Source organism: Oenanthe melanoleuca, chromosome 4A, assembly GCF_029582105.1.
Source record: "Oenanthe melanoleuca isolate GR-GAL-2019-014 chromosome 4A, OMel1.0, whole genome shotgun sequence".
Taxonomy (NCBI): Eukaryota; Metazoa; Chordata; class Aves; order Passeriformes; family Muscicapidae; genus Oenanthe; species Oenanthe melanoleuca.
The window spans coordinates 311,677-336,963 of NC_079338.1; the positions used below are offsets into that span (position 1 = coordinate 311,677).

At 64.6% G+C, this 25,287-nt stretch overlaps 1 protein-coding gene across 4 annotated transcripts in view; it reads left to right on the forward strand.

Moving 5' to 3' along the window:
* The first annotated feature begins 937 nt into the window (after positions 1 to 937).
* NHSL2 (NHS like 2) overlaps positions 938 to 25,287 on the forward strand; it is a 29,945-nt gene continuing 5,595 nt past the window's right edge. Inside the window, exons 1-5 of one of the 4 annotated variants that reach the window (XM_056491028.1) lie at positions 938 to 1,219; positions 22,445 to 22,597; positions 23,384 to 23,520; positions 23,603 to 23,807; positions 24,576 to 24,707. In XM_056491028.1, the coding sequence (XP_056347003.1) occupies positions 967 to 1,219; positions 22,445 to 22,597; positions 23,384 to 23,520; positions 23,603 to 23,807; positions 24,576 to 24,707 (880 nt within the window). In that variant the 5' untranslated portion in view covers positions 938 to 966. Of the gene's footprint in view, positions 1,220 to 12,117; positions 12,198 to 14,787; positions 14,914 to 17,627; positions 18,191 to 22,444; positions 22,598 to 23,383; positions 23,521 to 23,602; positions 23,808 to 24,575; positions 24,708 to 25,287 lie in introns of those variants that run through there. The other 3 variants (XM_056491030.1, XM_056491032.1, XM_056491031.1) reach the window with 3 other exon arrangements.

Sequence of the window (25,287 nt, forward strand, 5' to 3'; positions counted from 1 at the left end):
ACGGGAAAGGGAAAGGGAAAGGGAAAGGGAAAGGGAAAGGGAAAGGGAAAGGGAAAGGGAAAGGAGAAAGGGAAAGGGAAAGGAGAAAGGAGAAAGGAGAAAGGGGAAAGGAGAAAGGGAAAGGGAAAGGAGAAAGGGAAAGGGAAAGGGAAAGGGAAAGGGAAAGGGAAAGGGAAAGGAGAAAGGGAAAGGGGAAAGGGAAAGAGTGGTTCTCAGCGGTAGCAGCCCCACGGAGCTGGGTTTGGATGCACAAACATTTACACAAACCCAAGCAGAGCGGGAATAGTTCAGGAGTCCAGCGAGGCTTGCCATGCAGGGAGAAGCGGTATCATAGGAAATTCCCAGTGGGAATTCTAGGAATTCTCTTCCCACTCTTCTCTCAGCTTTTGCTGCTGCCAGCATCCTGGATCTCCAGGGGTTGGGCAGCCAGGACATCCCCCGGTGCCAGCAGAGCAGGGACAGGGACAGGGCTGCAGCTGGAGACGGCGCTGGAAGGGCCGCGCCCCCGGGAATGGGCGAGCAGCGGGGAATTCCCGGTACCGGCGGGGACAGCACCGGGAGGGGACAGCCGGCACTGGCAGCGGTGCCCGTGTCCCCGTGGCACCGGGAGGGGACAGCCGGCACTGGCAGCGGTGCCCGTGTCCCAGCCCGACCACCCCCGCAGCTCCTGCCCCCGTGCCCCGCCGCCGGCCCGAGCATCCCCGAGCGGGGCCGCCCCTCCCTCCCCTTCCTCCTCCTCCTCCTCCCCCTCCCACACCCGGCTCCGAGCCCGGCGCTGCGGCCGGACCACAGCCCTCGCAGCCGCGGGGCTCGACGGGGGGAGCAGCGCCTGCCTGGGCTGAACCGAACCGGGCCGGGGGGCAACCGGAGCGGGGCAACCAGGGCCGGGCCGAGCCGAGCCGAGCCGAGCCGAGCCGAGCCGAGCCGAGCCGAGCCGAGCCGAGCCGAGCCCAGCCGAGCCGCCCCATGCCGTTCTACCGGCGCAGCGTGGCCGTGCGGGTCCGGCCGGCGGGGCCGCTGACCGACCTGCGGGACACCTGCAGCCTGGCGGCCCTGGCCCTGCTGCGGCAGCTGGCCGAGCTCTGCGGCCACTCGGTGGCTCTCCTGGGGGACATCGAGGGACACCTGCGGGCTCTGGCCCGTCGCGCCGCCCGCCTGCACCGCCGCGCCGCCCGCCTGCAGTCACTGCTGCGGGGCCGCCCGCTCCGCGCCGCCGCAGGTAAGGGGACAGACAGACAGACAGACAGACAGGCGCGGGGAACAGACAGCCACGGGGGGACAGACAGACAGCCACGGGGGGACAGACAGACAGCCACGGGGGACAGACAGCCAGCCAGCCATGGGGGACAGACAGCCACGGGGGGAGCGGGACACCTGCGGGCCCAGAGCCGCTGCCGGGGCCGCCTCCCGCTGCCAAGGGCTCCTGCGCTGCTGCTCCTCCGGCCTTGTCACCCCGTGTGCCCTCCCCGGGCGGGGACCCGCGCCGGCTCCGATTTTCCGGGCTCATCATCCCCGCCCCGCCAGCAGCGAGGGCTGAGCGGGGCACGGGTGGCAATGCCTCGCCAAGGCCCGTGGTGCCAGCGGCCAGGGAGCCGCGCTGGGCGCCGGGGGAGGTGATGCTGGTGGCCGGGCACAGGGTGAGGTGATGCTGTGCCCAGGGCGCCGGGGTGAGGCCAGGACAGCCCTGCATCCTCTCCCTCTGCCCAGACTCTCTTTCCCTGCTCACAGTTGGCATTTTCCAGGCTGCCAGCCAAGCGCACCTCACGCTGTGTCTGTGATTGCTGCGGCTGTGGGGACACCGGGCTGTCGGGGCTGTGGGGACACCGATCTGTCGGGGGTGTGGGGACATTGATCTATCGGGGCTGTGGGGACACCGGGCTGCCGGGGGTGTGGGGACATTGATCTGTCGGGGGTGTGGGGACACCGGGCTGTCGGGGCTGTGGGGACACCGGGCTGCCGGGGGTGTGGGGACATTGATCTGTCGGGGGTGTGGGGACACCGGGCTGTCGGGGCTGCTCCTGGCCACCCCCGCTCTGTCTGAGGTGCTTTCCCGCTCTGGGGCAGGGACCGAGGGGACTGTCCTGTCCGGTGGGGCAGTTTTCACTCGGGGTGTTCTGTGTCTGGGGAGGATGTTGGGTTGGCATCCAGCTCGTCCCCGTCCTGGCAGCCAGCGGGGTTTGGGTTCCCTTGGACTGCTTCCACTTCCCATTCCAAACATTTCGGTCTGGCGCTGTGCTGCGCTGGGTCAGGAACAGGCAGCGCCGTTTCGGAGGATCTTAAAATGAGCTCATTTTGGAGTTGTTTATGGAAGTTTATTTTAGAGGCTCTGCGGGGCGGGGAGGGCAGGGCGAGCAGCGCGTTCCCCGCCAGCATCGCGCGTTTCCCAGGCCCTCGGCAGAGCGCGTCCCTCTGCTCCCGGCGAATCCCCCCGCAGGAGCTCCCGGCTGCTCCAGCTGCCCGGAGCCATGGGAAATGACCGCCGGATCCTCCCAGCAGCGTCCTGGATGTCCCAGCCCGAGCCCGGGACCTGCGCTGCGGACCCGGCACCGGACCGGGACCCGGCACCGCGCTCCTCCTGGGCACGGAGCAGGGACAGTGCGGGGACAGCGAGGTGCCACCGTCACCCGGAGTGACCCGGGCACGGCCGCAGGGTGCCAGAGCTGGCAGCAGCAGCGCTGAACGTGCTGGAGCGGGGTCTGCTGGAGGAGGAGCTGCCCGTGCCGGGACCAGATGGAGTCACTGCCTGGGTCTGGCCAGAACCTGGGGCTGCTCCAGGTGGCCACAGGGGCTGTGTGTGTGCCACCGAGGGGACAGGGGCTGTGTGTGTGTGCCACCGAGGGGACAGGGGCACTGTGTGTGCCACCGAGGGGACAGGGGCACTGTGTGTGTGCCACCGAGGGGACAGGGGCTGTGTGTGCCACCGAGGGGACAGGGGGCTGTGTGTGTGACACCGAGGGGACGGGGGGCTGGTGGCGGGAACAGTGCAGGACACCATGGAGAGGATGGTGTAGGGACAGAGATCGGCCGAGTGATGCTGTGGGGTGATTTAGGGGACAGAGACCGGCAGAGTGATGCTGTGAGGGGATTTATGGACAGAAACCGGCAGAGTGATGCTGTGAGGGGGTTTAGGGACAGAGAGCCGCAGAGTGATGCTCTGGGGTGATTTAGGGGACAGAGACCGGCAGAGTGATGCTGTGGGGGGATTTAGGGGACAGAGACCGGCAGAGTGATGCTGTGAGGGGGTTTAGGGACAGAGAGCCGCAGAGTGATGCTCTGGGGGGATTTTTGTGGGATTTTCAGGGGACGCCTGCAGCTGCTGTGGGCGGGTGGAGTGTGCAGCTCCCGTGCAGCCCCCGTGCAGCCCCACCGTGTGCTCAGCTGATTCCATGCACCCGGTGGGCAGCAGCACAGGGAGCTGCAGGTGCGTGTGTGAGGCAGCAGCAAATTGTCCTCCTGTGCACAGTTCCTCATTAGAGCCGTGAATATGGATGGTGAAGATGTGCTGGGCGGGCTCGGAGCTGGGTCAGAGGTGTGTGGTGATAAAAATGCAGCGATTTATCTCGCGGGAAGGGCTGGGGCAGTGTGAACAGAGCCGAGTTCAGCTTCACTGCTGCTCAGTGGCACAGAGGCTGCCGAGGTTTATTTCTCCCTCCATCCTAAGGGGGCACAGCCCGCTCACCATGGAGAGGTGGAGAGGACACACTGAGCTGCAGCACAGCAGGGACCCGGGAGTGAGGAGCAAGCACTAAACAATGTCCCACCCTGGGTTTGAGGTTTGTTTTTTCCTCGTTTTCGTTTCTTGAAGAGGCTCCAGTGGCAAAAATCACATTTCCCCCGTTAAAATTGAACGGAAGCCCATGGGAGATGCGCCAGGGGGAGCTCACCAGCCGTGCCCTGGCACAGGCTCTGCTCAGCCAGCGTGGGTCCAGGTGACATGTCACAACTGTCAGGCCAGCTTGTGAGGACAGGGGTGGGTCAGGCTGGAGATCCAGGGCTGGAGACACCTGCCCAGCAGCAGCCACAGCACATCCTTGCTGGACACCAGCACCACCCCGGGCTGGATTGGTTCCACTCTCCAGCTCCTCTGAGGCCACAAGACGGGGACCAGACAGTTCCCAGGAGGCAGAAATGCTCCAGGTGTGACCAAAGCCCAGCTGCAGTGCGGGCAGGGCCTGGGAGTGTCTGTCCAGCCTCACAGGTGACCCGACTCCTTCCCCAGCACGGTCCTTGTGCCAGCTCCCAGATTTGGGCTCCCCCAGCTGGGTCACAAGCCATTGCCTGGTTCTGCTTCCCACCAGACGGGTTTAGAAAGATTTCACAGCCATGGCTCTCGTCCCCCTGTGGCTGGGGAGCTCAGGGCAGCAGCACGGGCTGGGAGCTGAGGGAGCTGCAAGAGGAGCTGCCAGGGGAGCAGGGCTGCCTCCAGATGAAGAAATCCCACAGCAAAGGGCTGAGGAAACACTTGTCTGTGGCTGTTTCCAGCAGGGGACGGCAGCCAAGGGCTGCTGGATTCCTCTGCTCTTATTCACAGCAGCAGTGGGAGCAGGGAGGGGGCACGGCTGTCACTGGGGCTGGGAACGGGAACTGGGAGCTGGGAACAGGGAACGGGGAATGAGGAGCTGGGAACTGGGAGCTGAGAGATGGGAACTGGGAACTGGGAATGACCAGCTGGAAATGAGGAGCTGGGAACTGGGAACTGGGCACAGCCGTGTCCTGGAGGTTATCCATGCAGGTATCCATACAGGTATCCATACAGGTATCCATGCAGGTATCCATGCAGGTATCCATGCAGGTATCCATACAGGTATCCATACAGGTATCCATGCAGGTATCCATACAGGTATCCATACAGGTATCCATGCAGGTATCCATGCAGGTATCCATGCAGGTATCCATACAGGTATCCATACAGGTATCCATGCAGGTATCCATGCAGGTATCCATGCAGGTATCCATACATGTATCCATACAGGTATCCATGCAGGTATCCATACAGGTATCCATACATGTATCCATACAGGTATCCATACATGTATCCATGCAGGTATCCATACAGGTATCCATACAGGTATCCATACAGGTATCCATGCAGGTATCCATACAGGTATCCATACAGGTATCCATGCAGGTATCCATGCAGGTATCCATGTAGGGTATCCATGCAGGTATCCATACAGGTATCCGTACATGTATCCATGCAGGTATCCATACAGGTATCCATACAGGTATCCATACAGGTATCCGTACATGTATCCATGCAGGTATCCATGCAGGTATCCATACAGGTATCCATACAGGTATCCATGTAGGGTATCCATGCAGGTATCCATACATGTATCCATGCAGGGTATCCATACAGGTATCCATACAGGTATCCATACATGTATCCATGCAGGTATCCATACATGTATCCATACATGTATCCATGCAGGTATCCATGTAGGGTATCCATACAGGTATCCATACATGTATCCATGCAGGGTATCCATACAGGTATCCATGCAGGTATCCATACAGGTATCCATGCAGGTATCCATGCAGGTATCCATACAGGTATCCATGCAGGTATCCATACATGTATCCATACAGGTATCCATACATGTATCCATACAGGTATCCATGCAGGTATCCATAGAGGTATCCATACAGGTATCCATGCAGGTATCCATACATGTATCCGTACATGTATCCATACAGGTATCCATACATGTATCCATACAGGTATCCATGCAGGTATCCATACATGTATCCATGCAGGTATCCATGCAGGTATCCATGCATGTATCCATACAGGTATCCATGCAGGTATCCATACAGGTATCCATACAGGTATCCATACAGGTATCCATACAGGTATCCATACAGGTTGTCCCTGCAGTGTGGCCCCCGTGGCTCTGGGGCTGTGCTCTGGGGAGCGCAGGAACCCCCGGGCAGGGACACAGGGACCCCCAGGAGCCCACCTGGCTGCTTTGGAAGCCAGCAGTCCTTGAGGACGTGTCCAGCTCTCAGCGCCGTGCCCGCTGGCCGTGCCCATTGCCCGGCAGGCGCTGGCACCGGCCCAGCCACACGCCGGTCCCTGTGTGTGCACGGGAGGCACCGGCTGCCAGCACAGAGCCTGCATTGATCCCGGGCTGGCACAGCGCCCAGCACACCGAGGATGCTGGCAAGGGGAGTCCGCTCCTTCGCCCTGCCAGCTCTGCCCCCTCCTCCTGCTGTCCCCTGCCCGCCCACCGTGGCACTGGGCACTGGCAGGGAACCAGGCTGGCACCTCGGGGCCGTGTGGCTCTGGGGGAGCACCCACCGGCACGGGGTGGCCGTGCCCTGTCCCCTGTGTGTCTGACAGGCTGGCACAGCACCGGCCTGGCAGCTGGGCACAGCCCCGTGGAGCTGCGTGGCACGGAGAGACTGAGCGTGGTGGGCAGGGCGGGGAGCAGGGGGGGATCATTACTGCTGGAGGTAATTCATGCAGCAGATCGGAGCAGGCAAGGGAGCGAGGGAATTCCCAGACAGTGGCTGCGAGCGGCGTTTCCTCCCTTCCTGAGGGGCAAACGCGTCCCCGTGGAGCGGCACGGCCCCAGAGAGAGCTGGGATCCTGACTCAGGGTCCCCAGAGCCAGGCAGGAGCACGGGACAGCAGGGCAAACTGCCCTGGCACACGTGTGCATGTGAGTCTGGACATGTGTGAGTGTGTTCATGTGTGTCTGTAATTCTGTACATGTGTGAATGTGCACACCTGTGTGATTCTGTACATGTGTGAGTGCACACATGTGATTCTGTACGTGTGAATGTGCACACCTGTGTGATTCTGTACATGTGTGAGTGCACACATGTGATTCTGTACATGTGTGAGTGCACATATGTGTGATTCTGTACATGTGTGAGTGCACACGTGATTCTGTACGTGTGAGTGTACACACATGTGTGATTCTGTACATGTGTGAGTGCACATGTGTGATTCTGTACATGTGTGAATGTGCACACGTATGTGATCCTGTACATGTCTGGGTATGCACACATGTGTGATTCTGTACGTGTGTGAGTGTGCACACGTGTGCATGTGATTCTGTACATGTGTGAGTGCACATGTGTGATTCTGTACATGTGTGTGTGCACACATGTGTGATTCTGTACATGTGTGAATGTGCACACGTATGTGATCCTGTACATGTCTGGCTGTAATTCTGTACATTGTGCGTGCACACACGTGTGTCTGTGATTCTGTACATGTGAGTGTGCACACGTGTGTCTGTGATTCTGTACATGTCTGGCTGTGCACACAAGTGGTTCTGTACATGTGTGTGTGCACACACGTGTGTCTGTGATTCTGTACATGTGAGTGCACACACGTGTGTCTGTGATTCTGTCCATGTCTGGCTGTGCACACATGTGATTCTGTACATGTCTGAGGGCACACACGTGTGTCTGTGATTCTGTCCATGTCTGGCTGTGCACACATGTGATTCTGTACATGTGAGTGTGCACACACATGTGTCTGTGATTCTGTACATGTCTGGCTGTGCACACATGTGATTCTGTCCATGTCTGGCTGTGCACACATGTGGTTCTGTACATGTCTGAGTGCACACACGTGTGTCTGGTGCAGACACGGCTCTCCTGCCTTGCCGAGGGTGCAGCTCTGAGCTGTCCGTGCTCCCTGTGCTCGGTCTGCGCTCTGTGGAAATGGGAGGAGTCTCCGTTACCGCGGGGTCAGCCCCGAGATCAGCTCCCCCTGTGCCGGGATTTCGCTCCAGCGCTTTCCCATCCCTCCAGCTGCTGCTGTGCCCAGTGCCGGCACCTCCCCGCGGGACAGGGCTGCTCCATCGCCCAGTCACCGCCGTCCCCAGGGCCTGTCAGGCTGCGTCCCGTGAGCAGGGAGAGCAGATCCCCCACCGCACACCCGGCACCCGCTGGGTGCCCCCTGGTCCCAACAGGAGAAGGTTCTGCGGTCCCCGGGGCGCTCCCCTCCCCACAGCTGCGCCTCCCGGGTGGTCCTGGCTGAGCGTGGGCTGCCGAGGCCACCTGCAAGGGGCTGCCTGCGTGGGACCAGCTCCTTCCTGCCGCGCTGGGACCCCAGCCAGGGGCAGGGGGTGGGGACAGCCGCCCCCTGCCAGCCCCAGGAAACCTTCACCCGGCTGCCTGAGGCTGCGAACTGCAGGAGGGGCAGCCGGCACTGCCCACAGCACTCAGGCAGGCTGGCACAGCCGGGCAGAGGGGCTGGGTGCCGTCTCCTCTCGGGGGGAGCACCCATCGCGTCCTTGCTGCGGCTCGCAGACCCGCCGGGAAGTCGCCAGCCGGCAGGATGCTCCCTCCCAGCACGGCTCAGCACCCGCAGCAGCGACGTGTAGCTATGTCTTTAAGAAGGGCCTGGGCTGGGGTGGGAGAAGCGTTTCCATCCAGCCTTTCTCCAGAAACCTGGTTCGAGTTAGTGCGAGCCAGCGGCTGCCAGAGCTGGCGCTGCGGCCGCTCCCGCTCCCGCTCCCGGCCGGTCCCTGCTGGCCGCGGGGGCTCGGGGCATCCACCGAGCTGCGGGGCAGCTGCCCCTGGCCCTGGGGCCGCGGGCAGAGGAGGAGGAGGAGGAGGAGGCAGAGCTGGGTGAGTGGGAGTTTTGTCCTTTCTGCCGGTGGGACTCCCTGCCCCGCCCCGCCCCGGGAGGGCCTGGCAGGACACGGGCAGGGGGCGGTGGGTGCGCGACATGTGGCTGTCACCGCAGCTGGGTGCGGGCAGCAGCAGCCCCGGGGTTGGCACGGCTCGGCTCGGCTCGGCTCCTGTCCGACGGGCATGGTGGGATGGGGACACAGGGCACGGCAGGGGCGCGGTGCCCTCTGCTCCCCGACAGTGCCCGTGCCCAGGCAGGGACTGGATGTGTCCCTCCTCTTCCTCCTCACCCGCTCGGGCTGGGACAGGGACCCTCCCCAGAGACCCCAGCGGGAGGAAGGGGCCCTGAGAGGGGCTGGGGGAGCCGGTGTCACCCGGGGGAGGTGCCAGTGCCACCCCTCGCCCCCCGCGTGTCCCGTAAGAGGCTGTGAGTGACAGGAGGTGGTGGCACGGCACGTGGTGGCAGCCTGGCCCCGCGCCGCTCTCTGGCACTGCTGGTTTGGGGGCATTCCGAGGAAGCTCTGGGGGTGTGGGCGCAGGCTGTGGGGTGACCAGAGCCGGGGCACCCCTGTGCCCTCTGCCTGGCCCCACACACATTCTGTGAGAGCTCTCACACTGCGGGTGGCCGCATCCTGCAGCCCTGGCACCCCAGGAGCGGGGAGGGCACCCCTGGGTGCCCTGGGCAGGACGGTCCGGCCCCGGCGCAGTCACCGGCGCCCGGAGCGAGGAGAGATGTTCGGTGCACGGGAGGAATCCCAGGAATGCGGAGCCTGGGGGGGATGGAGGTGGCACGAAGGTGTCACGGCAGCTGCAGCCCGGCACGCAGCTCCCCTGCCAGCCTCGGGGGCGGCTCGGGGGGCACCTTCAGCGGGTCACCACGAGCTGCTGGGGGCTCGGTGTGGCAGCTGTGCCCTCCAGGACCCTGCCGGTGGCTCTGCCGGGACCTGGCGCCTCTCGGGGTCCGGGACACCCCGGGAGCGACTCGCCGTGCTGCCGGGAGCCCCAGCCCCGCTCCCCGGCCCTGGCCCGGCCCCAAGCCGTTGTTCTCCAATGAGCTCATCTGCCTCGCTGATGCTGAGCTCTAATATGGCCTCTTGGCCCGAAAAGAACCAGCTCGGCCACTTAGCGAATGTTTATGTCTTCTCCATAGCTGGGTTCCGTGCCAGGAGCGGAGCCGCTCCCGCGCTCGGGCCGCACGGGGCCGTGGCACCGGCGCTAACCCGCTCCGTCCCGCCCGGCACGGTGTGCCCGGTGTGCTCGGTGTGCCCGGTGTGCCCGGTGTGCTCGGTGAGCTCGGTGTGCCCAGTGTGCCCGGTGAGCACGGTGTGCCCGATGTGACCGGCGTTCCCGGCTTGCCCAGTGAGCTCAGTGTGCCCGGTGTGTCCGGTGTTCCCGATGTGCCCGGTGTGCCCGGTGTGCTCGGTGTGCCCGGTGTTCCCGATGTGCCCGGTGAGCCCGGTGTGCCCGATGTGACCGGCGTGCCCGGTGTGCCCGGTGTGCTCGGTGTGCCCGGTGTGCCCGGTGTTCCCGGTGTGCTCGGTGTGCCCGGTGTGTCCGGTGTGCTCGGTGTGCCCGGTGTGCCCGGTGTCCCGGTGTGCTCGATGTGCTCGGTGTGCCCGGTGTGCTCGGTGTGTCCGGTGAGCCCGGTGTGTCCGGTGTGCTCGGTGTGCCCGGTGTGTCCGGTGAGCCCGGTGAGCCCGGTGTGCCCGGCGTGCCCGGTGTGCTCGGTGTGCCCGGTGTGCCCGGTGTGCCCGGTGAGCCCGGTGTGCCCGGTGTGCCCGATGTGACCGGCGTGCCCGGTGTGCCCGCTGTGCTCGGTGTTCCCGATGTGCCCGGTGTGCCCGGTGTTCCCGGTGTGCCCGGTGAGCCCGGTGTGCCCGGTGTCCTGCTCCAGACCTGGCTCTGTCCGCGCTCCCGGGAGCCGCGTGCCCAGGACAGCGCCGGCAGCCGCCGGTGCCCCCGGGGCTGGAGGGGGATGCGGGTCCGGGGCTGCCCCGCACGAGTGGCTCGCGGTCACGGGCACCTTGCGGGGCTCTGGGGCAGTGCCCGCTGTAGGATCTGAGCCCCACGACCCTCAGTGGGGCAGTTCGAGCAGGGGCCGCTGCCCCCCTGCCTGACTGGGCTCGGCCGGGCTTTGGGGAAGCGGCAGGATGTATTTTCTTGCTGGAATTTCTGCAGACCACCCCCAACTCTCCCCAGCCCTCCACCTCCCTGGGGAGTGCAGGGGCTGGGTGAGGCGGGTGGGAGCCAGCCCACAGCCCCCCGCCCGGGTCCCTGGGGCACAGAACCGGGGCACAGCCCGGGCAGCGGGGCGCCAGCGCGGGGCCCCGCACGGCTGCGCCTGTCACACCCACCTGCTCCCACATCACTCACACAAACTGCTCCCTGCACCAAGTACTGATCCAATTTGTGGCTGTTTCCATAACAACCTCCCAGCGCTTTCTGGTCCTTTCTGTTGCTACATGGATGCCGAGATCCGGTTGTCGGATTGCTCCGTCCTGGGACGCAGCGGCCGGGCCGAGCCGCCCCGATCCCTCTCGGCTCCCAGGGCTGAAGGGCCGCGCACGTGGGAGCTCTTGGCGTGCTGGACAGGTTTCTCCTCTCTGGGAAGTGTTTTTTTCCCGTGAGAGGGATATGGTGAGGTTTGGGCCTCAGAGGGGAAGGAACCCAAGGGCAGTAGCTGATCCAAGACTCCTGGGGGTCCCTGCACGCAGCTGAGCTTTGTGCAGTCGTGGCTCTGCCCGGGACACTCAGTGACAGAAATGGGGACCTCGGCAGACAGAGACGACCCTGTTTCTCCTACCTGAGATGACATCACCCCCAGGCCTGGCTCTTGCAATGTCCTGCAGCTCTCACACGGTTCCTGGCCGTGAGTGTGCCCAGCCCCAGGACCTCAGGGGTGCCCAGCCCTGGCACCACCTCACTCCCCAGGTCCAGCCCCCTCCACTCAACCAAACAACTCCCCAGGGGCTGCTGGCCCGAGGGCCCCCAACCCAATTCCATCATCCCACCGCCCTGAGGGCTGTGCAGCCCTGGGATCCCCACACCAGCGGTGTGAGGGTGCCTGGCCCCGGCACCGCCCCCCGATCACCCTGATACCCCATATTCCCATCTCCTCGGGGGTGCCCGGCCCCGGCATCGCCATCCCCATCACCCCAGCCCCAAACCCCGCAGTCCCTCCCCTTCACCCCGGTATTCCCGAGCCCCAAACCCCGCAGTCCCTCCCCATCACCCCGGTACTCCCGAGCCCCGCGCCGCCCCCGCCCGGCCCCCGCAGCCGCCGCCATTGGGCGCCCGTTGGGTTCCGAGGGGGCGGCGGGGCGGGGGCCGGTGCCGGTGCCGCCCGGCTGGGCTGGGCTGGGCTGGGCTGGGCTGGGCTCGGCGCGGCTCGGGCGGCTCGCACGGAGCGGAGCGATGCGGCCCGGCCCGGCCCGGCCCCGCGGCTCCTCCCCGCGCGGCGCGGCGGGCCCGGCGGGGGGCGGCCGGGGGGCGGCCCGGGGGCGGCGGCGCGCGGAGCCCGGGCCGGCCGGCGGCGGAGGATGGGCAACGCGCAGCGGAAGGGGCCGCGCAGCCAGCGGCGGGGCAGGATGCGCTCGGCAACAGGTACCGGCCAGGGCGGGGCGGCACCGGACCCGCGGCCCCGCAGCGCCGCGACCCCCGCGACCCCCGTTGCGGCGGCTCGGGCGGGCTGGGGCTGCGGCTCCGCTCTCCCCGCTCCCCCCGGCCCGGTGGGGCGCTTGGAGGACACGGGCAGAGGTCACCCCGGCCGAGGCTCGGCCTCCTGATGGGGACGGCGCGGGATGGGGCTGGCCGTGCGGCCACCGCGGGCCCGCAGCGTGTGGGACAGGTGCTGGCTGTCCGAGCTGCGGGGAGCCAGCCCCGGGTTACGGGGAGCCAGCCCCGGGTTACGGGGAGCCAGCCCCATGCAGTGGGGATCCAGCCTGGGAACGGGAATCCAGTCCTGGGCATGAGAATCCAGCCCCAAGGTGCAGTGGGGAGCCAGCCTGGGCAGTGGGGATGCACCCCAAGGTGCAGTGGGGAGCCAGCCTGGGGACAGGGATGCACCCCAAGGTGTGGGAGCCAGCCTGGGACAGGGATGCACCCCAAGGTGCGGTGGGGAGCCCTCCCAGCAGTGGGGAGCCCTGGAGCTGCTGTCCCCAGAGCTGCCCCCCAGGCAGGAGCCCAGCGCTGCGCAGCCCCCGCGCCCCAGCTCCTCCTGCTCCCACACAGCGCAGGCAGGTGGGTGTCTGGGGGCTCCTGCACCACAAACCATCTCGGGGGGCGGACAGCTCTGCAGGCAGCTCCTGGAGGGGGAGCACAGGGAGCAGGGGGCTCACTGGAGCTGGGAGCGGGCACTGAGGGCAGGTGCCCTCTGAGGAAGCCGGGTCAGACAAGCAGGACCTGTCTGGTCACTCCTTTGTCCCCATGTAGCTGGTCCAGGCAGTTCAGCCACCCTCCCCAGCGCTCCAGCTCTTCTCCCAGCCCTGCTCCTGGGAATGCCAGAGGAGCTGGGGGCTGGGGGCTGCCACAGTCCTGGCACCAGGCCCATCAGAGCCCTGGAGTGCTGGAGTGCAGCGTGCTGGGCTCTGCTGGCCCCAGCTCCTGCTGCCTTTCCCTGCCTGCTGGCTGGGGAGCGGGACACAGCAGCAGGGAGCAGCCAGCCCTGGGAGAGACCCCGGGAATATTGCTTGGAAACTGCAGGAGAATGGGGACTGCTTGTCACAGCCCAAATGACTGTCACAGCTTAATAATCAGTGGGCAGAGAGGGTGGCAGCACAGCCTGCCGCTGCCTAATTTTGCAAGTGCTGTTGTAGCAGTGGGTGCAAAGCACTGAAATGGGGCACAAGAACTTGGGGTTGTGCAGGAGGGGCCATGAGAGAGGCTCAGCTGTGGTCAGAGGGGTGAGAGATGCTCAGTGTCCATCACATCTCCCTTGGCTCCCCTCCTGGGGCATGGGAGGTGGGCAGTGATGGGGCTGTGGGGCTCACAGGGACCAGGGGGTGCTGCCTGCAGGTCATGGGGGATGAGGGAAGCTGTGCCAGCAGCGACCCAGCACAGAGCCCTGGGCTCCCTTTGCAGGCAGGGAAGATGGGCAGTGCCCAGACCATGGGATGCTGCTCTGCTCCCTGCCTGTCCCACCTGGTCTGGGAGAACTGATCCCACTTCTGGCTTGTCAAAGGAACTCTTGGAGCTTGGGAAGGGCCCAAGGGGGGTGTGGGGCCAGTCCCTGGCCAGAGCTGGTTCCTCTCTGTCCTCAGGTCACGGTTCCCTGCCGGCCTGGAGACCTCCAGCAGATCTCCGCAGGTCCTGGTCTCCCTGCGCCTGGCTGCCGGGGGCAGGCAGGGGTGGGATTTGGCACTGCACGGCTCAAAACCCGTCTGGGGTGTAAATGCCTGGACACTCCCAGGGCTGCCGGGACTCGGCGCCTGGGGCATTCCTGAGCATTGCACACAGGCTTCCAGGCAGAGAGGTGGCAGCAGGTCCCGGCTGGAGCTTATCTGCCGAGGGGAGGGAGCTGAGGCTCCCCGAGGAGCAGCCCTGTGGTGGGTGTGGGATGTTCCTGAATGAAGCCTGCGCTTGGGGCAGCATTCCTGGCTCTTCTGCAGCCCTGGCTCCCAGGAGCCTCCCTCCTCTGGGAGAAGCCAGCTCAGCTTTACAAAGCCCTGGGGCGCTGGGAAAGTGGTCCCGGAGGAGCCCTTGCTTCAGGCTTTGGAAGGAGCTGGAGTGAGAGGAAGCTCTGGCAGCTCCCGGTCGGAGCCAGGGGGCTCAGAAGGGCTCTGGGTTTGTCAGCTGTAGGGACTGGGGGAGCTGGTGGGCAGCCACAGGCTCCGGGCGCTGCCTTCCCCACGAGGAGTCCTGTGGCTGCTCATGTCGGAACAGCCGTGCTCTGCTGGGAGGACGAGCCCCCACCTGCTGTTTCTCACTCTCAGATGTGCTCCAGCCACAGCTGGGGGATATTTTGGTTCCGTGACCTTGCCCAGCCTGTCCCGGCTGTAGCATCCCTCTCCAGCAGGATGCCCGCAGAGGGATGAGCATTCCTGGTGATCCTGAGGGCGGCTGGGTGTGGGCTGGGCTGTGCCGAGCCGCGGTCCCCGCACCGTCCTTCCCCGGGGAAGGAAGAGGGGCCGGGGCAGGACAATGGGCTGTGCCGCTGACTCAAACACTCAGTTCCTGGTCGCTTCCTCTCCGCGCCGGAGCTGCAGGCAGCGGGGACGGGGGAAGCTCGGTGCTCTCGGCCCGGTTCGGGGCAGGAGCAGCCGCCCCCTGCACTCAGCCATGGCCAAGGTGGAGTGGCTGCTGGCACCCTGGCAGCGGGCAGGTAAGGCGGGCAGCAGGGCAGGGCCGAGGCGGGCCCTGGGGCGGTGGGGTCTGCAGGCACTGCTCACTGCAGGCCAGGACCCGGGCTGGGGGCAGCTCCTGGGCACAGAGCCTCTGCAGGCCGTGCAGCAGTCCCTGGGGTCAGGGCTGCCCAGCCTTGTGCCACCTTTCCCGGACCCACCTGAGCTGTGGAGTGTCCCTGTCCCTTTGAAATCCTTCTGCCATTCTGCAGCCTAGCGGGGTGTCCTTGCTCTGACAAAGCAAGAGAAAGACAGAGGCTCCCAGCCCTCGTGTGCCACTGGCCACTCATCAGTCCTGCAGGGACAGATCCTGCCCGTCCCGGTGGTGCTGTGCCCTCCCGGCAGCTTCCACGTGCTGCTGGCAGCAGGAGGGAGGAACGTGGCACCGTGGGTGGGCACAGCCATCCCAGACACCCAGGGCCCTGGCTGCTGTCACTGCTCTCTCCTGCTGTGGCTGATTTCAGGTCTCAGGCCCCTTTGTCCCAGGGCCTCTGGCCGCATTCCCCTCTCAGGCGACTTCCTCGCATTGTCCCGGCCCCGGAGTGTAAAAGCAGCCGGGCACAGGGGAAGCTGTGCTTTCCTGGAAGGACCCTCTGGCACAGGAGCCTGTGCTGGGCAGAGTGCTGAGCACTGCCTGGGCTCCCATGTGCCACCCAGCCAGGCTGGGGATGTCACAGCAGCCACCCCGTGCCCAGTGGCTCCTTTGGCCATGGCACGGCGATGCTGGGCTGCCAGGACCAGCTGGGTCTGACAGGTTGCCATGCCAGGCTTGCTGAGGCTCTCAGGAAGGGTTTGTGGCTGGAGTTTTGCTGGGAACTGGGAGAATGAGGACTGCAGAACGAGGAGGCTGCCAGGGAGCCACGGCAGGGCTGGGAGAGGGCTCTGTGGGTCCTGCTGCCCGTGGTGGAGGGTTTGGTGCAGGAATCTGGGTCCAGCTGGACTCCAGGCTCCAGTGCCTGCCCCAGTGCTGCTGCTCTGGCCCCAGGAGCAGTGGATCTCAGCCCCTTGTCAGGGAGCAGCCTGAGCCCACCTTGGCTGGCACAGTCCCTGGTGCCAGCATGGCCGTGGGCACTTCCCATCCCCACAGCACGGGTGAATGGCACACTGGGCTCCCCCTGGGCCAGCCTCACCTGCCAAATCCTGCAGCACACACCTCCCCTGCTGCCAAAACCCCCTGACCAGGGCCCATGGCACTGCTGGGGCCGAATGTCCTCGCACACTGCAGCTCTGAGTCCTGCCCATGGACAGGGACCTCACTGACTGGTTTGCAGCTCGTGGTTTTCCTAGAAACCTCACATAATCCAGCCTTCCCCATGAGCTGAGGGACCCCCAGAGCTGCCAAATCCACCCTGCTGCCAGCAACTTCTGCAGTGCCCTTATCTCCCATCAGCACAAAAATCAGCTGATTCCCTGTTAAACAGGGAGCTTGGAAGAGCTGGAAACCCCAGGCAGGTCTGGTGTGTTCAGACTGTTGTTCCTCAGTGCCTGTGGTCCTGCTTGGGCCCCTGTGGGCTTGGGGAGGGCCTGTGCCAGGGTCCTGGCATGGCACCCCTGGGGCCTGGGCATGGCACCCTGAAAGGCTTCCAGCCCCTCTGGCCTCAAGCACCAGCAGGTCAGACACCTGTGCAGGTGGGGATGGAGCTGTGCCCCCAGACATGTGGCAGTGGGAGGTGTCCTGGACGGGGTCACATTTGGACAGGGCACAGTCTGTTGGCTCATGCCAGGCACAGGGATGCTCAGTGAGCGCCAGGCCTGGCAGTGTCAGCAGGGTGTCCCTCCAGGATTCCATCCAGACCTGGCAGTGACAACAGGGTGTCCCTCCAGGATGGCACTCAGACCTGGCGGTGTCAGCAGGGTGTCCCTCCAGGATGGCACTCAGACCTGGCAGTGTCAGCAGGGTGTCCCTCCAGGATGGCACCCAGACCTGGCAGTGTCAGCAGGGTGTCCCTCCAGGATGGCACTCAGACCTGGCAGTGTCAGCAGGGTGTCCCTCCAGGATGGCACTCAGACCTGGCAGTGTCTGTCCCTCCAGGATTCCATCCAGACCTGGCAGTGACAACAGGGTGTCCCTCCAGGATGGCACTCAGACCTGGCAGTGTCAGCAGGGTGTCCCTCCAGGATGGCACTCAGACCTGGTGGTGTCAGCAGGGTGTCCCTCCAGGATGGCACTCAGACCTGGCAGTGTCAGCAGGGTGTCCCTCCAGGATGGCACTCAGACCTGGCAGTGTCTGTCCCTCCAGGATGGCACCCAGACCTGGCAGTGTCAGCAGGGTGTCCCTCCAGGATGGCACTCAGACCTGGCAGTGTCTGTCCCTCCAGGATGGCACCCAGACCTGGCAGTGTCAGCAGGGTGTCCCTCCAGGATGGCGCTCAGACCTGGCAGTGTCTGTCCCTCCAGGATGGCACTCAGACCTGGCAGTGTCTGTCCCTCCAGGATGGCACTCAGACCTGGCAGTGTCTGTCCCTCCAGGATGGCACCCAGACCTGGCAGTGTCAGCAGGGTGTCCCTCCAGGATTCCATCCAGACCTGGCAGTGTCAGCAGGGTGTCCCTCCAGGATGGCACTCAGACCTGGCAGTGTCAGCAGGGTGTCCCTCCAGGATGGCACCCAGACCTGGCAGTGTCAGCAGGGTGTCCCTCCAGGATGGCGCTCAGACCTGGCAGTGTCTGTCCCTCCAGGATTCCATCCAGACCTGGCCCGGGCTGCCGTGCCCGCAGGGAGCTGCTCCGGCTGCTCCGGCAGCTCCGGTTCGGCGGGGGGTGAGCCTGGGCCAGGCGGTGTTTCTGCGGCCGCTGCCAACTCCCTGTGTGCGCCCTTCCCGCTTCCTCCCCGCTCGCCGTGGAGCAGCCTGCGCCTGGCTCGGCGCACGGCAATGCCCGCAGGCCGGCGGCGAGCAGCGCAGCCCGGGCGGCTCCCGGTCCGGGCTCTGCGGCACTCGGGATCGGTGCCGGTTCTCTGCCCTCGCCCTCCGGCGTGCCCGGGGCTCCGGCGGCCGCCGTGCCCGGACCCGTTGCCATGGCTGCTGTGCTGGTGGCGCATCGCCTGCCGCTGCCGCTGCATCGCTGCTGCCGCCGCTCCGCGCTGGCACCGAGGGTCCGAGCGGCGTCTGCTGCGCGCGGGGAGCGAGCCCGAGAGGGGAAAGTTTGGCGGTGAATTCAAGCGAGAGGCATCGTCTCACAGGAGCTTCGGCCGGGATGGAGAGAGCTCCGATGGCTCTGTCAAGTGTCTCGCTGTGGATTCGGGGTGCCTGGGCTGTGGGTGAGTCGGGACGCTGGCACGGAGCAGGGGTGGCTCAGGAGATACCGAGGGGCTGCGGGTCCCGCAGGGATGCTGTTCCTGCAGGAGAGACAGGAGCTCAGCTCCCCTTCGAGCCAACTTCCCTGGGATTCAGCCTCAGCCCTTGTGTACCATGGCCACAACACCCCGAGCCTGGGCACGGCTGACGCTCAGCAGGACTCCGGGGCTGCAGCATCTGCTGCATCCAGCTGCTGCTGCTGGCTCTGGGAACATCCCAGATGGCAGATGTCCATCGGCAGGCAGAGTAGGGGATGCTGCCTGCTCCTCCCTGCACGCCCTGGGGCCAGCAGGGAGCATGGTGAACCCCTCAGCAGCCGTGCCTCAGTTTCCCTCAGCAGCAGGGCTGGCCAGGCTCAGGTCGGGACCGCTGGGGTTGGTGGCACGGAGCTGCCTCAGGCTCTGCTGGCCCAGGCTGCCCTTCACCTCCCACAGACACTTACTGGGAGCCCCTCAGAGGTATTTTGTGCTCGCAGCCTGGCTCTGATAAGCGTGGCAGGAGGTCGCTGCCAAGGGCACTGCTCAGCTCAGCTATCCAGCCAGCCGCCCTGCTCTCCTGCCGACACTCCCGCGTGCCTGGGGCACCCCCTGCCCGCAGATGGGGTGGCACCGGGCTTGCCTGGGCACTCACAGCTGCCCTCACGCGGAGCCTGCAGCTCCCGGGGAGCACTGAGGCAATGTCACTGTGGCAATGGCACTGAGACAATGGCACTGTGGCAATGGCACTGTGGCAATGGCACTGAGACAATGTCACTGTAGCAGTGGCACTGAGGCAATGGCACTGAGGCAATGGCACTGTGGCAATGGCACTGAGACAATGTCACTGTGACAATGGCACTGAGGCAATGGCACTGTGGCAGTGGCACTGTGGCAATGGCACTGTGGCAATGGCACTGTGGCAGTGGCACTGAGGCAATGGCACTGTGGCAATGGCACTGAGACAATGGCACTGTGGCAATGGCACTGTGGCAATGGCACTGAGACAATGTCACTGTAGCAGTGGCACTGAGGCAATGGCACTGAGGCAATGGCACTGTGGCAATGGCACTGAGACAATGGCACTGTGGCAATGGCACTGAGACAATGTCACTGTAGCAGTGGCACTGAGGCAGTGGCACTGAGACAATGTCACTGTGGCAATGGCACTGAGACAATGGCACTGAGACAATGGCACTGTGGCAGTGGCACTGTGGCAGTGGCACTGAGACAATGGCACTGAGACAATGGCACTGTGGCAATGGCACTGAGGCAATGGCACTGAGGCAATGGCACTGAGACAATGTCACTGTGGCAATGGCACTGTGGCAATGGCACTGTGGCAGTGGCACTGAGACAATGGCACTGAGGCAATGGCACTGTGGCAATGGCACTGTGGCAATGGCACTGTGGCAGTGGCACTGAGACAATGGCACTGTGGCAATGGCACTGTGGCAATGGCACTGTGGCAGTGGCACTGAGACAATGTCACTGTGGCAATGGCACTGTGGCAGTGGCACTGAGGCAATGGCACTGAGACAATGTCACTGTGGCAATGGCACTGTGGCAATGGCACTGTGGCAGTGGCACTGAGGCAATGGCACTGAGGCAATGGCACTGAGACAATGGCACTGTGGCAATGGCACTGTGGCAGTGGCACTGAGACAATGGCACTGAGGCAATGGCACTGAGACAATGTCACTGAGGCAATGGCACTGTGGCAGTGGCATTGAGACAATGTCACTGTGGCAATGTCACTGAGGCAATGGCACTGTGGCAATGGCACTGCGGCAGTGGCACTGAGACAATGTCACTGTGGCAATGGCACTGTGGCAATGGCACTGAGGCAGTGGCACTGAGACAATGGCACTGAGGCAATGGCACTGTGGCAATGGCACTGAGGCAATGGCACTGTGGCAGTGGCACTGAGGCAATGGCACTGTGGCAATGTCACTGTGGCAATGGCACTGTGGCAGTGGCACTGAGGCAATGGCACTGTGGCAATGGCACTGAGACAATGGCACTGTGGCAATGGCACTGTGGCAGTGGCACTGTGGCAGTAGCACTGAGGCAATGGCACTGAGGCAGGGCTGCTGGCTCCTCACACCCCATCGCTGAGCTGTGTGCCGTGCTGGGCTGGGAGTGCTGCCCCCAAAACACCCTCAGAGCCGCTGCTCCCCAAACAGCCTCGGAGTGGGGACACAAAGCCTCAGGGTGCTGCTCACTCTGCGCAGTGCTGCCCCTGCAGTGCAAGTTTGGGGCGTCTGGGTGCCAGGAGAGTGCTCGGTTCATCTGTTCTCGTGTCCCCAGCTGGGGAGGTGGAACCCACGATGCCCACGGTGCTGCCAGCGCCTTGGCACTGCCCGCAGCCCGGAGCGGCTCCGGACTGTGTCGCTCAGCCCCGAGCAGCACAAGCAGCGCAGGGGGAGCTCCGGGGCGAGCCCGGCACGGCGTGTCCCGCTCCCCCGGGCAGGGCGCTGGGCGTGGGCGCTGCCACGCTTCCGCCGCGCCCACGCTGCGGTTTGCCCGCGTGCTCGGCCCACGGTGGGTGCTGGGGTGACTCGGCAGCGGGGCCGAGCTGCAGAGGTGAGTCCCCTGCTCTGGGAGCGCGGCAGGGGCTGCTCAGGAGGGCTGAGCCCCTGCTGGGGTGGCTGCGGGGGGATGTGTGGGCAGGAGGTGAGGAGCATCAGCTGTGCTGAGGGCCAAGGCTGGGGCTGTGCGGGCCAGGCAGGGGGTGCAGCAAGCCAGGATTAGGGGTGCACCCTGGGGTGTTGTCAGAAATGACAGGGCAGCACTGGATCCCCCACCTCACCAAAAACCAGCAGGTTCTGGGGTCTGCAGAGGTGAAGGTGGGGTTTTGGGGAGATGCCCAGCCTTGCCCTCTGCGTGGCACACACATGCACACATGCGCCCCAACACCACTTGGTTGGTATGGAAACAAGTCAAATTATTTAGAGGAGGAAGAAGGGAGGAAAAAAAAAACGGAAAAAACCCGGTGTTAAGGCCCGTCGTTATGGAAACAAATTATAAAAGTAACTAGGCTGGGGACATGGCACCTTGCTTTGGGGTGCTGGGCGTTGTGCAGGCTCCATCAGCTGGGGGAAGGGTGGGCATGAGGGCACCCAGGGGCACGGGAGTGCTGTGGGCAGGAGGGCACCTGGGGGCAGGAGGGCACCTGGGGGCAGCAGGGGGATGCTCGTGGTGCAGAGCAGATGAGCTGGGCCACAGCTGCCTGGCCACTGGCTGCAGAGGGGAATGTGGCTTGTGCTGGGGGTGCCACATCTGTTTTGGGGCCATTCCCCTTCCCAGGACATGGGATTGTTTCTGCTGCCTCAGCTGGGGCCTGGCATGGAGCAGGATTTGGCAGCAGGGCAGTGGTGTGGCAGAGGGGAAGTGTTTGTCACACTCTGGTAATCGAGAGGTCTCAGCTGGTGGGGATGGGGACAGGGAGGATGAGCCCTGAATGCCCAGGGATGAGAGCCTGGCCATCCACACCCCTGTGTGAAGCTCACACAGACCCGCTCTGTGCCTGCCAGGGGTGGATGGTGCCCTTGGAGGCAGCGTGCCAGCGGTGGCACTGCCTGGAATCCGTGCTGGGAACCATCCCACATCCACCCAGAGCAGTGCAGGTTCCCATGGCAAAGCCTGCTGGTGGGAGCAGCGCTCAGCTCCCCACAGGCTGGTTCACTACTGAGCCCACATCCTGCTCCCGGGGACTGCTCCCCCCGCTGGGCTGTTTCAGAGGCTCTGAGCAGCCCTCACAGAGGCTTCCTTCCCTGGAGAGCCTCGGGGGTTCCATGGCAGGGCTGTGAGCCTCGAGCTGCAGTGCAGTGGAAGTGACAGGTCCCTGGCTCCTGCCTTTCAGCTGCAACTTCTGCTCCTCCGCAGCCAGGATGTTGCTCCAGCAGCGCCTGCAGCGTTTCCTGCGCCCGGGCGCGGTTAGGCACCGTGGCAGGGCTGGCTTCCTTCCCCAATTTCAGCCAGCTCCCTGCTTGGCAGCCCCCAGGGACAGTGTCCAGCCCCCAAAAGTGGTGGTGGAGATGAGGGCTGGTCCCAGCGGGCAGCAGCCTGCCAGGGTGGGGCACAGAGGGCAGCAGCCTGCCAGGGTGGGGCACAGCCACGTCCTGGCATTGCAGAGAGCTGGGGTGGGATGGGCACTGTGCTGGCACCGTGTTATCCCACAGCAGCACCTGCAGGGAATCCACCCCCACCTCCTCTGAGCCCCCTCTCTCCCCTCTGCAGCCACCTCTAACCTGGACCTCGAGAGCAAGAAAGCCGCCCCTGCCAAGCTGCCATGGCAGCAGCCCGTGAACGTCTTCCTGGCCGCTGGGCGCCCGCCGGGCATGGAGCAGCTGCACCAGGAGGCCCAGCTCAACCTGCAGAGCTTGCTGCAAGGTACAAGCACAGGGGCTGGGGGGTGCTGCCCGGGCTAGGTGACCACCGTGAGACTGTGAGCTCATCTCCCCCACACGTCTGAGCCGCTCCTCGGACCTCACCAGGCTGCAGGAGTTGGGTCCTGGGGCTCCCTGAGCAGCCTCTCACTGATCTCTGCTCCCAAGTCACTGCTGCAGGTGCCAAAGCAACCGGGACCAGGATTGCCTGCTGAGGACACTGGGGTCACCAGGGCACCCACGAGCCCCACCACAGCACAGACCTCACCAGGGCCCCAGGGAGCTACACTGATCTGCCTAACTGGATCAGCGTGGCCAGTGGTTTTGTTTCTGTCCAATCTCTGGCCTGGGCTGTCACGCGGCCCCGGCTCGGATGCTCCTCAGGCATCAGATGAGATCAGCAGCCCAGCCATCCCCCAGCTTGTAATCTCATTAAGTCAGCCTGAGCAGCCCTGCTTTCCGCCAGTCCACAGCCACCAGCATTAATTAGCTCAACAATTACAGGATGGGGACACACTGAGTTCCTGGCTCTCCCCGGTGGGGCTGTTTCCCAGCGAGACCCACTGCATGCCCTGACTGCACCCCAGGAGCAGTGGGGCGGCTGCTGGGATCTTTGCACTTCTCCAGTTCCCCCAGACCCTCCTTGGGGTCTCCTTTCCTCCCCTTCTGAGCTGCCTGTCCTGAGCAGGGATGGCCAGCTAGCCAGAGGGGACAGTCACCATCCCTTCAGGTGCCCCTGCTCCAGGACCTGGCAGCAGGAGCAGGGTCTCAGGTGCCGTTTTCCTTGCAGAGGAGTATGAGGAGCAGTACAGCGAGAGCAGGGTCACCGGGCAGACCTTCCGTGCTGCAGGGCACCTGCCCCCCGACAGCTCCCCTGAACCATCACCTCGACCCCCGCCTGCCAAGCGCCTTGAGTTCGTGCTTATGGTGAGTTCTGGGGCGGGCAGCAAGTCCCTGTTTGTGCTCCCCCCTCGTCCCTTCGGTGGCTGACGTGCCTCTCTCCCCGCAGCCCCCCAGCCAGCGAGCGGCCGAAGAGGAGAGCACCAGCAGCACCGCGCTCGGTGCTCGGCCTCCTGACACCTCCCTGAGCCTCCCCACCAGCCCGGACAAGCAGCCCCCCTGGCCCAGGGCCTTCCCCCTGCCCCCCGTGGAGGAGAAGCAGTGGCACCAGCCCGGCTCCATCCAGACCAACATTGTCCCCATCAATGTCTCGGGTAGGGCAGCACCCCACGGCGCAGCGGGGGCACAGGGGTGTGGGCAGAGACTGTCCCAGCAGCCATCTGGACAGGGGGGCATGGGAGGGGGCTGTGGCTGCGAGCTGTGTTCCTGTGGGTTAGCTGGGCACTGGGGACAGCAGGGCCATGCTGGTGTCCATCTCTCCCAGCCCATCTCGTGCCATCTGCAGCTCCGTGCGTCTGCTCCGCTGCCCATGCTGTGGCAGCTCTCACATCCCTGATGTGATGCCCAGGCAGCCAGCTCTGTTGTCACCTGGGCTCTCACCACACTGTGCACCTGGTCTGTCTCACCTGTGTCCCTTGTCTGTCCTTCTGCTCATCCTGGCCGCATCTCCCAGCAGCGTGTCCCTGCAGACACAGGTTATGGCCCAGGTCAGAGTCTGGGGCTGGTGGCTGGCTGAGGTGCCCCTTCTGAGGGCAGAGGTGTCTGTCTGTCCTTTCCCTCCATCAGGGAGAGCTGTGCCAGGGCCACACTGCCTCATGTACCCATACCCAGTCTGGCTCAGAACAGTGCTGGCCTCACCAGCACAGACCAGTGCCTGTCACACAGAGCAGGGCTGGTCTCTGGAGCTGCCCATCCAAACCACCTCCATCTGCAGTGTCCCCACCGTGCCTCCATCTCCCCCGTACTCGCCCCATCCTCCTGCATCCCACAGTCGCACCTGTGCCACCATCCCAGGCTGGGGACACGCAGAGCACAGGGTGACGGAGGGGCCGAGCTGGCAGCTGCTGTTTGTTTTGGTACAGGGCAGCACTTTGCTAGGCACGCGAGTGCTCGTCACTCCCTGTTTAACACAGAGACCGCGATGAACCCCAAGTCCACCCTGCGGCGCAGACGGACCATTATTGGATTCCCTAACCTGTCCCTGCGAGACCAAGGTGACAAAGAGCGCGCAGGCAGCGCCCGGGTGGTGGCACAGCCATCCCAGGCTGGCAGCCAGCCCAGGCACAGCCGGGCTCCCGGGGACACCCTGACCACGGGTCAGGCACCACACTGACTCTGTGCCCTCCAAGGTGCTGGGCACACGGGTGACACTGGGCTGGCCTGGGGCTGGCATGGCATCAGGGACACTCCCTTTGTCCTGAGTCAGGGTTCTGAGGCAGGAGTCGCCCAGCCCCGGCTCCAACAGCTCCCTGTGCCCACCTTCCCCGTGGGCAGCCCCTGTGGCAGGGTGCCGTGGCTGTGGGGCACACACCTTTGCTGGGCTGGCAAGCTGGCCACACCAGTGCCAAGGGTGTGCATGTGAGAGTGCCTGGAGCGCTTCCAGGCTGGCATTGGACCCTTGGGAACAGCAGCCACTGTGGCTCAGGGGCTCTGTCCTGCTGTCCCCTCTGGAAGGTGCAGAAAAATCAGAGCCAGCCCCTCTGTGGGGGCAGGTAGGGGCAGGGGGAGAAGTCATGGCACCATGGCACCAGCTGCTTCAAGGCAGCTTCAAAGGGGTAGGAGAGAGGTTTCTTC